The sequence below is a fragment of the Ammodytes marinus genome, assembly GCF_949987685.1.
Source record: "Ammodytes marinus genome assembly, chromosome: 10".
Taxonomy (NCBI): Eukaryota; Metazoa; Chordata; class Actinopteri; order Uranoscopiformes; family Ammodytidae; genus Ammodytes; species Ammodytes marinus.
Genome location: NC_137214.1, coordinates 29,786,385 through 29,801,384, shown reverse-complemented (window position 1 = coordinate 29,801,384; position 15,000 = coordinate 29,786,385). Strand labels below are relative to the sequence as shown.

The 15,000-nt window shown below is 36.7% G+C and overlaps 1 protein-coding gene across 1 annotated transcript in view; it reads left to right on the top strand.

Annotated features, from left to right (window-relative positions):
• LOC307256555 (plastin-3-like) overlaps positions 1–14,411 on the top strand; it is a 20,392-nt gene extending 5,981 nt beyond the window's left edge. The window contains exons 3-16 of the mRNA XM_080035582.1: positions 48–199; positions 1,264–1,393; positions 1,965–2,097; positions 2,647–2,728; positions 3,516–3,681; positions 4,577–4,716; positions 5,541–5,636; positions 6,385–6,571; positions 7,241–7,319; positions 8,436–8,556; positions 9,037–9,170; positions 10,200–10,323; positions 11,307–11,431; positions 12,222–14,411. Coding sequence (XP_079891708.1) covers positions 48–199; positions 1,264–1,393; positions 1,965–2,097; positions 2,647–2,728; positions 3,516–3,681; positions 4,577–4,716; positions 5,541–5,636; positions 6,385–6,571; positions 7,241–7,319; positions 8,436–8,556; positions 9,037–9,170; positions 10,200–10,323; positions 11,307–11,431; positions 12,222–12,354 — 1,802 coding nt within the window. The 3' untranslated portion in view covers positions 12,355–14,411. The remainder of the gene's footprint in view (positions 1–47; positions 200–1,263; positions 1,394–1,964; positions 2,098–2,646; positions 2,729–3,515; positions 3,682–4,576; positions 4,717–5,540; positions 5,637–6,384; positions 6,572–7,240; positions 7,320–8,435; positions 8,557–9,036; positions 9,171–10,199; positions 10,324–11,306; positions 11,432–12,221) is intronic.
• The last annotated feature ends 589 nt before the right edge of the window (positions 14,412–15,000 follow it).

Sequence of the window (15,000 nt, the reverse complement as noted above, 5' to 3'; positions counted from 1 at the left end):
TCTCTCTCTCTATCCCTCTCTCTCTCTCTCTCTCTCTCTCCCTCCAGACGTGGACAGTAATGGTTTCATCAGCGGCTCTGAACTGGGAACCCTCTTCCAGGAAGTGGGCTGCCCGTTGCCTGGTTACCGGCTCAGAGAACTCATGCAGAAGCTCGACCTGAACGCAGACGGGAAAATAAACCTGGACGAGTTCACGGCTGTAGGTAACACTAACAAACTAACTAACTAACATGAGTTTACCCTTAAAGACCTACTTCAACTGTGGGAATATGAAGGTTTATTGAAGGCTGAGATTCGTTGGAGTATAAATGTGCAGACATTTTAGAAATCGGTTCATCCTAGCCTGAGAAAAGGCAGAAAGAGTGTTTTATGGTCTCACTGTCTAAACCCATCATTTTCCCATGTGTGACATCACAATCATTTAATGTTGACTTAATTAAGGAATCAACATTTTCACTGGTTAAGGCGAGGCAAAGCAGGCAAAAACAATGCTTTTTCAAACCCTCAAGTTCGATCCTTGTCTCTTTGCGTCTGTTTATTTCTCCTATACAGCTATTTTCAACGGCCATTATCTCAACATAATTATTATTGTTATTTTTTTTCACTTAGATCAAAACATGACAAATTTTGTAAGACCTGTACATATATTATAATATTTTTTTGATTTTATAATATGAAAAAAGGCTGTCTCCAAAATCTGTTCTATAAAAACTTTCAACGCCAATATGTTGTAAAAATAACATTGTTAATTTCTCTTATCAACTGGAAAGGTTTTAATGATGATATCTACAAGTTAAAGACATTTCAGCTGCTAGCGTCTTGCCTTAAACCTGCAGTGTGTAGAATTTTGGGTTTTATTTCCTAGCAGATTTTGTAGAAAGTAATTATAATATCCATAAGTACATTTAATTCAGTGCATAATAGCTGATTTTTTTTTTTTAGAATTATTATTTTTTCCCTTAGAAAGGGTCTCATATATGTCCATATTTCTGCATATTTTGGACCAAGGCCTAGTGCCGCCATCTTGAAAGTGTCATAGTTGGAATGTCATCAGGTGCATTGTTTAAAATTTAGAATTGTTCTTGTCCTTGAAGGCCACTGTAGCTTCTGTTATTATTCAAAAGGGTTTGGGTTACCCAGGGAGTGTTGCATTCTAGAACTTTCTTGATGATGTCATATTACACACTGCACCTTTAAACAAAAATATTCAGGCTGTCAACAAAATGTGCTCAAATTGACTGGGTGTTCTGTGTGTGTGTTCAGATTTACCAGGACTTGATGGATGACAAACTGGCCCAGAGTTTCAAGAAAGCTCTCAACAAGAAAGAAGGAATCGTAGCGATCGGAGGAACCAGCGAGATCTCCAGTGAAGGAACACAACACTCAATCTCTGGTTAGTCAAAGCAACACAACTTCTATAGATACACACTGTAGCTTTAACGTCTTGGTTTGATGGCATTGATTTCAACTAGTCTAGCTAGAAAATCAGTGCCATCAACCCAATACATTAAAGCTATAGTCTGTAACTTCTGCCCCCCCCCCCCCTATGAGGAATTCTGAGTTATTACAACAACACTGTCGGTGCATCTACATGAGGTAAAGCCTTCAGTGATGGCAGCATGGATTTGATACCTTCTGCTGTACAGTATGTCCGTGATTTTTTCTTAGCAGTAGAATCAACAACTGAAACATTTCTTGGGCCCTTCTTGGGATTTTTCTGAGCTCCTGCACCAGTGTCGGAGGGGGGGGGGAGGGGGCCGACACCAGTTTGTAAACGCTGCCATACTGAGAAATACAGAGAGAGTTTTGTTTAGCTGATAATAGGCTTAATCAACTCTTGTGTCAACTAATTTGGCAATGGCCTCAACGTTACCGACATTAATTTATATGAAAAAGTTACACACTATAGCTTTAACAGAGACAGAAAGGGACTTAACTAACCCTCGACTTACTGTGTATTTCAGAACAGGAACGATACGCCTTCGCAAACTACATCAACTCTTCTCTGGAGAAAGACCCAGACTGTCAACATGTTCTACCCATCAACCCATCAACAGAGGCGCTGTTCAAAGCTGTAGCAGACGGTATCATACTATGGTAAACTATTTATCTGTCTGTCTGTCTGTTTAAATGTCTATCTGTCTGTCTGTCTGTCTGTCTGTCTGTCTGTCTGTCTGTCTGTCTGTCTATCTGTCTATCTGTCTATCTGTCTATCTATCTATCTATCTATCTATCTATCTATCTATCTATCTATCTATCTATCGGTCTGTTTAAATATCTATCTATCTATCTATCTATCTATCTATCTATCTATCTATCTATCTATCTATCTATCTATCTATCTATCTATCTATCTATCTATCTATCTATCTATCTATCTATCTATCTATCTATCTATCTATCTATCTATCTATCTATCTATCTATCTATCTATCTATCTATCTATCTATCTATCTATCTATCTATTGTATATCTGTCTGTCTGTCTGTCTGTCTTATACTTTATGCATACCCTTATAATTAAAGGTACAGTGTGTAGAATTTACTGGCATTTTTCTAGAACAGACTTGATAGAAATTGAAATATAATATTAATAATTATGTTTTAAATTAATTATTGTATATTTTTCCACTTGTGTGTTTTGCAGTAAGCTCATCAACCTCTCTGTTCCCGACACGATTGACGAGAGAACCATCAACAAAAAGAAACTCACCCCGTTCACCACACAGGTCAGTTAGATGCTTAACTAGTTACTGTAGCTTTACCTGTGTCCATGTTTAAACCTGCAGTGTGTAGAATTTTGGGTTTTATTTCCTAGCAGATTTTGTAGAAAGTAATTATAATATCCATAAGTACGTTTAATTTAGTGCATAATAGCTGAAATAAAGAATTTTTATAATTATTTTTTCCTTTAGAAAGGGTCTCATATATGACCATATTTCTGCATATTTTGGACCAAGGCCTAGTGCCGCCATCTTGAAAGTGTCATAGTTGGAATGTCATCAGGAGCATTGTTTAAAATTTAGAATTGTTCTTGTCCTTGAAGGCCACTGTAGCTTCTGTTATTATTCGAAAGGGTTGCATTCTAGAACTTTGTAGAACTTTCTTGATGATGTCATATTACACACTGCACCTTTAATGTAATACAAGCAGATAATGTATTGACTTGCCAATAACGTAATAACTGTGTGTAATAAGTTTGATGTATTTGTTTAGTTAACATTAAAAATAAATAAATAGGTAAATACATTTTAAATTGACTAGTTTAATATCCCCCATTAAAAAAAAATACATATCTAAAATAATTAATCTGACATCTATTCTGGCTTCTATGTTCACTTGTATGTTGTAAAAAAATTAAAATTAAATAGTAAATACATTTTTATTTTACTAGTTTTATTCCCACATAAAAAATACATATATATAATAATTAAAAAAATGATTTATCTGACATGTTGTTTTACTTGTATATTGTAAAAATAATTAAATTAAATATTTGTATTCCCCCCCTAACAGGAGAATCTGAACTTGGCTCTGAACTCGGCGTCTGCTATCGGTTGCCAAGTGGTTAACATCGGAGCTCAGGACCTGAAGGAAGGGAAACCTCACCTAGTGCTGGGGCTGCTCTGGCAGATCATCAAGATAGGACTGTTCGCTGATATAGAACTCAGCCGCAACGAAGGTATGTAGACAGACAGACAGACAGACAGACAGACAGACAGACAGTCAGTCAGTCAGTCAGTCAGTCAGTCAGTCAGTCAGTCAGTCAGTCAGTCAGTCAGTCAGTCAGTCAGTCAGTCAGTCAGTCAGTCAGTCAGTCAGTCAGTCACTCACTCACTCACTCACTCACTCACTCAGTCACTCACTCACTCACTCACTCACTCACTCACTCACTCACTCACTCACTCACTCACTCACTCACTCACTCACTCACTCACTCACTCACTCACTCACTCACTCACTCACTCACTCACTCACTCAAGGCTGTTTATTAACACTGAAATCCTTTCAGTGCACACACATTACGGACAGGTAGCAGATAGTGAGGAGATATTCACTGATTTTGACAAAGTGATTTTGACAACACGCGTTCTCCAGAATCACTCACACCATCTACACAGCAAATTATAAACAGGAAACATAAGGACCATACATTTAAGATGGACAAATAATCTACACATGCAGACAATCCTAACATATCCCGTGTGTCTCTCTGTGTGTGTGTGTGTAGCGATAGCCGCGCTGCTAGGATAAGGTTAGAATGCATAATGCTGACAGACACACACAAACGTACTTCACATAAAGAATATACTATAAGACAATCACAACATATCCTGTGTGTTTCTCTGTGTATGTACTTTTAAGATTGGTCTGAGCATAATACTGACAGAATGTACACACACAGACGTACTTCACATAAAGATTATTTTTTTTTTTTTCAATATTTTTTTTATTTTATTTTATTTATTGGGTTTTTCATTTTTTGGAACAACGAAAACACATATACAGGGAAGTAAAGAATATACTATAAGCCAATCCTAACATATCCTGTTGTGTGTTTCCCTCTGTGTGTGTAGCGATAGCCGCGCTGCTGGAGGAGGGAGAGAGTCTGGAGGATTTGATGAAGCTCAGTCCAGAGGAGCTGTTGCTGCGCTGGGCAAACTTCCACCTGAAGAAAGTGGGAATGTCCATCAACAACTTCTCTGGAGACATCAAGGTGAGACGGACGGGGGGGTTTGTCTGTGTGGACGTCTTAGTTTTATATCTAACTTCCCAAAAAAGAGAGGTTCACACACACTGCAAAAATATACATTTATTTATTCCTTGGCAACATTTGAGTGTTAGACCTTAATCAGGTAAACAACAAATCTTAAAATAAATATGATAACCATTCTAGGGCATTCTAAAATGTTTTAGTCTGCAATTCTATATTTTTTAGAAAGAATTCAGGGCTCCAAAGTGTCCTAAGAATCCTTGAAAGTGTTTGAACTTTTATTTTTTTTAAATGTACATTCAATATTTATATGTTTGTTGCAGATTAGATTTTAATTTTTTTTACGTTTACAAAGTATAAGCTTTGAGACAAGGACATACAGAAGGCAGGAGACGCACATGCAGACAGTGAGATTCACATATTTTGTAAACGTAAAGAACAAAATCATATCAAGGTGAGACGGGGATGTCATATAACTTATTCAGGGCTCCATACGGTCCTAAGAAGCCTTGAAAGTGTTTGAATTTTTGTTTGGTCCTAAAATAGACATACATTTTAGTCATTGAGAGTGCTTGAATTGATAACTTGTCTTGTTCTGTGGACTTATTAGTTTTATATCTAAGTTACTACAGGTTACACTCACTCACTCACTCACTCACTCACTCACTCACTCACTCACTCACTCACTCACACACACACACACACACACACACACACACACACACACACACACACACACACACACACACACACACACACACACACACACACACACACACACACACTTTGTGGATCTAGGTTTAACTGTCTTCTGTGTTTCTCTTCAGGATTCCAAGGCGTACTTCCAGCTGTTGGAGCAGATCGCTCCAGACGGCAGCAAAGAGGACGTACCGAGGATAGAGCTGGACATGACGGGGATCTATGTGAGTTATAGTAAAACAACAGTCGCAGCGTGTGTGTGTGTGTGTGTGTGTGTGTGTGTGTGTGTGTGTGTGTGTGTGTGTGTGTGTGTGTGTGTGTGTGTGTGTGTGTGTGTGTGTGTGTGTGTGTGTGTGTGTGTGTGTGTGTGTGTGTGTGTGTGTGTGTGTGTGTGTGTGTGTGTGTGTGTGTGTGTGTGTGTGTGTGTGTGTGTGTGTGTGTGTGTGTGTGTGTGTGTGTGTGTGTGTGTGTGTGTGTGTGTGTGTGTGTGTGTGTGTGTGTGTGTGTGTGTGTGTGTGTGTGTGAGACACCAGTTCAGTCTAAACACAGTAAATGATTTCCGATTTGGCTGAATGGAGGCTGACTTCCTGTTTACCTTCTTCCTGCTTCCTGTTGGACTATATCATGACATCATTATGAATCATAGGAGGAAAAGTCAGATTTTTTTTCTCTCTGTATTAGAAAAAATAAATAATAATCATCCAAATAAATAATCTTACTAGTTGAATATATTACAAGATACAATATACTACTCATATGTTTATATCAAATATTAAGTATTATTTCGTATATATTTTCAAAAGATATGTTAAAAGCTTTAAAACATTGATTTATTGGTTAGAAATAGAATATGCTAACAAATCTGCATCTGTAGTTCAACGTATGTTTATCAATGTCAGTTAGTATGGGAAGTTCTGTATCCCTTATGAGTGGTTTTGCTAAAACATTGTCTGTGTGTTTTTTGTCCCACAGGAGAAGGACCTTAGTAAGCGAGCAGAGTGTATGCTGAAGCAGGCGGACCGGCTGAGCTGCAGACAGTTTGTCACGGCCACAGACGTCGTCAGCGGGAACTCTAAACTCAACATGGCCTTTGTGGCTACGCTCTTCAACAAGTGGCCCGCACTCACCAAGCCAGAGAACCAAGACTGGGTGCTAGAGAGTAAGATTGAATTATCCCTTTTTAAATGGCTTTTATTGCTTAAACCTGCAGTGTGTATAATTTTGGGTTTTATTTCCTAGCAGATTTTGTAGAAAATAATTATAATATCCATAAGTACGTTTAATTTAGTGCATAATAGCTGAATTTTTTTTTAGAATTATTATTTTTTTCCTTAGAAAGGGTCTCATATATCTCCATATTTCTCCATACTTTGGACCAAGGCCTTGTCACCGCCATTTTGGAAGTGTCATAGTAGGAATGTCATCATGTGCATTGTTTAAAATTTAGAATCGTTCTTGTCCTTGAATGCCACTGTAGCTTCTGTTATTATTCAAAAGGTGTGGGGTTACCCAGGGAGCATTGCATTCTAGAACTTACTTGATGATGTCATATTACACACTGCACCTTTAAAGGTGCTCCGAGGAACATTCATTTTTGAGTTCATTATTGCCCCCTCTTTGGACAAAAGCGGTAGTGTTTTTACTACGCCAGCTGAATTATCTTGATCAAATAGCTGTTTTTATTCTTCATAAGTAAAATATACCTGTGTAGTGGTATGTCTGTGATGCTTAACTCTAGGGCTGGCCCAAATATTTTGAATATTCGGTAACACTTCACAATAAGGGGACATTAATTAACTGTTGGTTAATATTTTTTGTCTCTCTCCAGGTGAAAGCAGAGAGGAGAGGACATTCAGAAACTGGATGAATTCTCTGGGAGTCAGTCCAAATGTGCATCATATCTACGGGTCAGTATTTCTGCAGTTATCATTCTAAAGCTGTCTTAAACCTGCAGTGTGTAGAATTTTGGGTTTTATTTCCTAGCAGATTTTGTAGAAAGTAATTATACTATCCATAAGTACATTTAATTTAGTGCATAATAGCTGAACATTTTTTTTTAATTATTATTTTTTCCCTTAGAAAGGGTCTCATATATGTCCATATTTCTGCATATTTTGGACCAAGGCCTAGTGCCGCCATCTTGAAAGTGTCATGGTTGGAATGTCATCGGGTGCATTGTTTAAAATTTAGAATTGTTCTTGTCCTTGAAGGCCACTGTAGCTTCTGTTATTATTCTAAAGGGGTGGGGTTACCCAGGGAGAATTGCATTCTAGAACTTTGTAGAACTTCCTTGATGATGTCATATTACACACTGCACCTTTAAGAATGCATTTTTGGCACGTTTTTTTTAGAACAAAGTGTAACATAAATCAGACATTGAACACAACAACATATGAACAAATCCTTCTGTAATAACCTTCAGAATAGTGCTGAGAATGATTATAGAAAGTTTGGTTGATGTAAGTGCTTTAGAAGTTAAGATTTGCTGGTTCAGAATATTGGGAAAAAAGCGATAATGTCCGTTAAAGATGGTCGTATATATAGGAGAAATATACAGACGCAAACAGACAAGGTTTTGTAAAAGTGTACATCTACATTTACATTTTAGACCTTTTAGTCAAACTAGTATCAAAGAAGACATTTTATGGAAGCTAAATAGCCAGAAACATTTTTTTTTTGCTTTCTTTGTCTTGCTTTAACTGTTTATTGCCAAAATGATACACAAACCACCATTTTAAACCCCCGTGTGTGTGTGTGTGTGTGTGTGTGTGTGTGTGTGTGTGTGTGTGTGTGTGTGTGTGTGTGTGTGTGTGTGTGTGTGTGTGTGTGTGTGTGTGTGTGTGTGTGTGTGTGTGTGTGTGTGTGTGTGTGTGTGTGTGTGTGTGTGTGTGTGTGTGTGTGTGTGTGTGTGTGTGTGTGTGTGTGTGTGTGTGTGTGTGTGTGTGTGTGTGTGTGTGTGTGTGTGTGTGTGTGTGTGTGTGTGTGTGTGTGTGTGTGTGTGTGTGTGTGTGTGTGTGTTACAGTGATCTTCAGGATGCGATGGTGATCCTGCAGCTGTATGAAAAGGTGAAGGTCCCTGTGGACTGGGAGAACAGAGTGAACCATCCTCCATTCAGAGTGGCAGGAGGAGGACATCTCAAGAAGGTAAATGATCACACTTCTTTAGGGAATTTTTTCTTTTATTAGATAGATTTAGGAGAGACAGAGATGAAATGGGGCAAAGTGGGGAAGACATGCAGAGAACAACCAACGAACACAAAGTACTACAGTATGAACACAGTAAAGAATTAATTTATGAAGATGAAATATTAATCGGCTCTGGTAAAAAAAACAGCATCTCTACTTTAAAGAGACAGTGAGGAACTTATATATCTCTATAACTTTTAATATTTCTGAAACAGTTTAATTTTTCCTCTGGTGATCATAAATGACATGTAACAGCAAACGAGACCATCAGTGCAGAGGATGATATTTTTATAGAATAGAATAAACAAACTGTTCCTCTCTTTCTTAACAGCACATTTTACTGTAAAATGTACTAACGTGTGTGTGTGTGTGTGTGTGTGTGTGTCTGTCTGTCTGTCTGTCTGTCTGTCTGTCTGTCTGTCTGTCTGTCTCTAACAGATAGAGAACTGTAACTATGCGGTGGAGCTGGGTAAGACTAAAGCAGGATTCTCTCTGGTGGGAATCGGAGGTCAGGATCTCTACGACGGAAACTCAACGCTCACTCTGGCTCTGGTCTGGCAGCTCATGAGGAGGTGACTTACCCACAATGCAATGGAGACGTGTGTGTGTGTGTGTGTGTGTGTGTGTGTGTGTGTGTGTGTGTGTGTTTTAAAAGTTTTAAGTTTCGCATAACTTAAAACTTTCCCTGCGTTCCAAATCACATACTCTTTCTTTTTACTACACTACATACTAAAGCACAGAAGAGTTTTAGGGCCACAGACAGGAGAGAAAAAATATCAGACAAGGAAGATTTTTCTTTCATTATGTCGAGAAATGTCAAGAATAAAGACGAATACTCCAACATGCTATTGAAGTTAGAGAGGCATTTATGTATTTTCAGCATACAACAATTGACGTGCATGTATTGGGACATCCTAAATCTTTTTCTGGCATACTAAATAGTAGGGAAGTATGGGGATTGGAACGCAGGGATGATTTACTTATTTTGAGATGTTAGAGGTGCTCCGAGGAACTTTCAGTTTGTGTTAACATTCTTTGCACTGATGGTCTCAATTGTTGTTGCATCTTTTCAGAGGAAAAATTAGACTGTTTCAGAAATATTTAAAAGTTCCTCGTAGCTATAAGAAATACTAAGGTTGCGTTCCGAATCGCATACTTTCTACTATATAGTATGTAGAAAAAAGATTTAGGATGTCCCGATTCTTATGGCCAGATTTAGGATGGTTAGAAGTACCCGGATGTCCTACTTCATGCGGCCAAGATTGTTAGTGTTCAAAAGTGCATCCTATTTGGGCGATTCTGACCCACAATCCAGTGCGCACGTGAAGTGACGTAACATCAAGGCGCAATGTTATGATGAAATAAGAGAGTAAAGTATGTCCCAATAGTATGCCTACTGCATCCTAACTAGATTCTTTTTATCGTCGGATGTAGTATGTAGAATAGAAAAAAGAAAGAGTATGCGATTCGGAACGCAACCAAAGAAAAAACTGCATTCTTTTGGTGTTGCCATGCAGCCACAAAACAGGTAGAGGGCGCTGTTCTTTAAGGATAATTTATCTTTGTCAATATCTTACAAGTCTTATACTCTACACACACAGATACACGTTGAATGTCCTGGAATACCTTGGAGATGGAGAAGTGGCCGGAGACCCTCTGATCATCTCGTGGGTCAACAAGACTCTGACTGAGGCCGGGAAGACCTCCTCCATCAAGAGCTTTAAGGTCAGACTGAGTTTTTTTTTTTTTTGGTACATTCAGGTGTTTATTTGACTAAACCTTGTCTGTTTGCGTCTGTATATTTCTCCTATACGACCATCTTTAAACCTGCAGTGTGTAGAATTTTGGGTTTTATTTCCTAGCAGATTTTGTAGAAAGTAATTATAATATCCATAAGTACATTTAATTTAGTGCATAATAGCTGATTTTTTTTTTTTAATTATTTATTTTTCCCTTAGAAAGGGTCTCATATATGTCCATATTTCTGCATAGTTTGGACCAAGGCCTACTGCCGCCATCTTGAAAGTGTCATAGTTGGAATGTCATCAGGTGCATTGTTTAAATTTTTTAATTGTTCTTGTCCTTGAAGGCCACTGTAGCTTCTGTTATTATTCTAAAGGGGTGGGGTTACCCAGGGAGTGTTGCATTCTAGAACTTTGTAGAACTTTCTTGATGATGTCATATTACACACTGCACCTTTAACGGACATTATCTCAACATTAGTTTTTTTTTGGACTGAAGTTTAGTTTTTAAAGAATTTAGTTTCACAACACACCCATCCTGTATGCAGCATCACTGTCGTATGAATTTAACTTGAAAAAGAAAGATTGACATTTCTATAATATAAATCTTTTTTTTGTCATTTAGTCTTATGTAGTAATGTTTTCATATTTTGAGATGCCTGATTTTAAAAATTAATTAAATAACAAATTTCGGTAATCATCAAAATATATGAATAAAATAAAAATATATCTTTATGTGAAATGAATCTAGCATATGAATTTACTTTTTGAATTTAGATTTAATTTTGTTTTACCATTATATTCAAATGTGTTAAATGCTGTGGTGTGTGTGTGTGTCTGTATGTATGTAATGTGTGTGTGTCTGTATGTATGGTGTGTGTGTGTGTGTGTGTGTGTGTGTGTGTGTGTAATGTGTGTGTGTGTGTGTGTATAATATGTAATGTGTGTATATGTCCCTGTGTTCAGGATAAATCCATCAGCACCAGTCTCCCGGTGCTGGAGGTGATTGATGCCATCCAGCCCGACAGTGTGAACTTTGAACTGGTGAAAACAGGAGATCTGACAGACGAAGACAAACTGGACAATGCCAAGTAATAACCTCATGCTTTTCTCTGACTGTCTTTGTATGGAAAAAAAAAAAGGTTTTGCACTCCCCGGAATCATATTTTGTAGAGAAATCTTTCTTATTTTTCAAAATGTTCACTGTAGGTGAATATAGTGGAACATTTTGAACATATAGATATCATCATGAAACTTTGCCAGTTGATTACTGACATTAAAACAATACATTTGTGTATTACAATAATAACAGCACAAATAGACATGCATCAAAATCAATCAAGGCAGTAGTTTAAATATATCAGTTGTGATTTAAACCTGCAGTGTGTAGAATTTTGGGTTTTATTTCCTAGCAGATTTTGTAGAAAGTAATTATAATATCCACAAGTACATTTAATTTAGTGCATAATAGCTGAATTTTTTTTTTTTTTTATTATTTATTTTTCCCTTAGAAAGGGTCTCATATATGTCCATATTTCTGCATATTTTGGACCAGGGCCTAGTGCCGCCATCTTGAAAGTGTCATAGTTGGAATGTCATCAGGTGCATTGTTTAAAATTTAGAATTGTTCTTGCCCTTGAATGCCACTGTAGCTTCTGTTATTATTCGAAAGGGGTTGGGGTTACCCAGGGAGCGTTGCATTCTAGAACTTTGTAGAACTTTCTTGATGATGTCATATTACACACTGCACCTTTAAAAGAAACATCAAACATGAATAAAAAAATAAAAAATCTCTGTGAATGAGTTACTGAAAAAATGAGTAGCTATATGTGCTGATTAATATTTTAACCTGTATTTTATTTTATTTTATTTTCCTTCCAGATATGCTGTTTCCATGGCGAGAAAGATTGGCGCTAAAGTGTACGCGCTGCCTGAAGACTTGGTGGAAGTCAACCAGAAGATGGTGATGACCATCTTCGCCTGTCTGATGGGCCGAGGCATGAAGAGAGCGTAAAGACATGAACCTAGCTCTGCTGTCTCGGCTCTTTTTAGGCATTTTCTCAGCGTTAAGAACAAACAAACACGTCACTTTATTGACCAACTGAAAACAGAAAAAGAACATTTTGTGGCTATTGGAACAAAAACACATGTTATTGGGGCTAAAAAGAGGAATTTGTAAAATGGTCAGACAGTTTGCAGTAGCAAGAAATCCAGGCTGTGCCAAGTGCTTTCTGGGGAGAGTGTGAGTAAGACTGTTGGGAAAATAAATTAATAAAAATAACAGTCAAGAACATGTTGCAGATATTGTAATAACTAGAAATATAACTTAAAAAAAATAAATCTCTGACCAAATTATGAATAACTTTTTGCCAATATTGCTATAACTTATTGCATTATGGGTCAAAGGTAAATACTTATTATTGGTTCAGAAATGTTATAACATTATCGGCCATTATGCAATTATTGTCTGCTGCAGTTGTTCATTGACACAGTTTTGTCTTCTTGGAACTCAAATGTAATTCCTAAAAATGGTCGGACATAATTTGAAAGATTTCTCGTAAAATATGTGCTTTACGATTGAGACGCAACATGGATATGAATATGATTGTGGATATACATGTAAAGTAGAGTGTGATTAGGAGAACGTCTGTTGGGGAAAATAGATTAAATAAAAGTTTTTTTTTGTTCCTTTTAAAAGCTATAGTGCGTAACTTTTTTTCACGCAACATAAGCTACACACTATAGTTTTAAATTTAAAGGCTTTGATACATGGGAATACTATAAAGCTACAGTGCATAACTTTTTCCACACAACTCAACTCAACTTTATTTATAAAGCCCTTTAAAACAACCACAGATGAAACAAAGTGCTGTACATAATGCAGGTAAAACAATTTAAAAGCAAAACAACAATTTAAAATTCAGATAAAACAATTTAAACAAATAAAACTAATAAGCACAATGAATAAAATACACCATAGGACACTAAAACAAAATTAAGGTCTCATGCTGGGTTGAAAGCCAAGGAGTAAAAATAAGTTACGCACTGTAGCTTTTAATTTAAAGGCTTTGATACATGGGAATAATTTATAAAAAAAAAAAAAACAATAACAGCTTAACAACATCTTCCAAATTCTACCTTTAGCTGTGTAGCCTAAAAGTTCCCCATATGTCACTGCCTCATGATAAATTAACTAAGTTGTGCTGTATCTGCCAATTCACTGTATGAACATTTATTATTGTTCTAAAGCCATATGATATGATGTAACCTTTTCTGGCCTTTTTTTTTTCTTTCTATATGACCAAAGCAGGCCGGTTGTGTGTGTTCCTTTTTAATTATAGCTGAGAATAGATCGCTATTTCTCAGACATTTCATACTACATTTCAATTTGACAAGTTGATTAAAATGTTGGTAACACTTTACCAGAAGGGTATATTAATTAAGTGTGAGTTAATGCTAGTAAGGGTTAGTTAAAATGACTATTAAGCATTAATTAAGTGTTAATGCTTAGTTATTTACAGTGATTCGTTAACTAATGATTGGTTAAGCATAAACTAAGCAAAACAGCTAGTTAACTACTGCCATCGGTGTATGAGTGTGTGTATGAATGGGTGAATGTGGTAAGATATGTAAAGCGCTTTGGGGCTGAGAAAATCGGCTAGAAGGCGCTATATAAGTCAAGTCCATTTACCATTTTACCATTTAATGCTTAGTATGTTTATTAAGCATTTAATAACAATTAGGTAATGCTAAGTAAATGCTAATTAAGCCTTATTTAAGCATTTACAAACAGTTAATTAATGTACCCTTATTCTAAAGTGTTACCAAAATGTTTATGTTGTAAAAAATAAAATAAAAAATCACCCTTAGACTGATTTTGTCCCGATGCTGCAGTTGAATATGTGTTCACATTTTTTCCATGTTTGTTTCTGCTTTCGTTATTTTCCCATGTAAAGTACCTTCCAATGTTTTTTCTTCTTTATTGGTCCTTTAATATTGCTTTACATGCCGGCAATACCTCCAACATTCACATCAATAATGTTAAATAAAAAGCTTTTTTTTTTTCCAATATATTGCTTGATGTCTGGCTTCCATACTCGTCTCTGTGCTTTATAAAATACTGCCACTGGAATAAGTCATCATTAAAAGGTGCTACGAGGAACTTTTAAATATTTCTGAAACAGTCTAATTTTTCCTCTGATGATCATAAATGACATGTAACAGCAAACGAGACCGTCAGTGCAAAGAATGCTATTTTTTATACAGTTTTTTAAATAGTAGCCTATGAAAGACATCATGTTATGGAAGCAAAATAACCAAACATCTCAAAATGCTCCAGTGCTTGGTTGTGTTTTTGCCTGTCGGGTCTCGCCTGAAGTGAATTCAATGATTAATTTATTCCGCTACTTGTTCAGGAAGAAAGACATTTAATTGATTTAAATTTAAAATCCAGCTTCTTACACAAAAAGGTACGTCTCTATACACGCAAGCAGGTGTGTGTGTGTGTGTGTGTGTGTGTGCAGAAAAACACCTCTTTCTTGGTTAATCAGGAGAACACACACACACACACACACACACACAAAGACACACTTGCAGTTTAGAGGCCACTTCAAACAGGATTCTTGAATTCAGATGAGCCTGCTGGTTGAAAGGATAACAC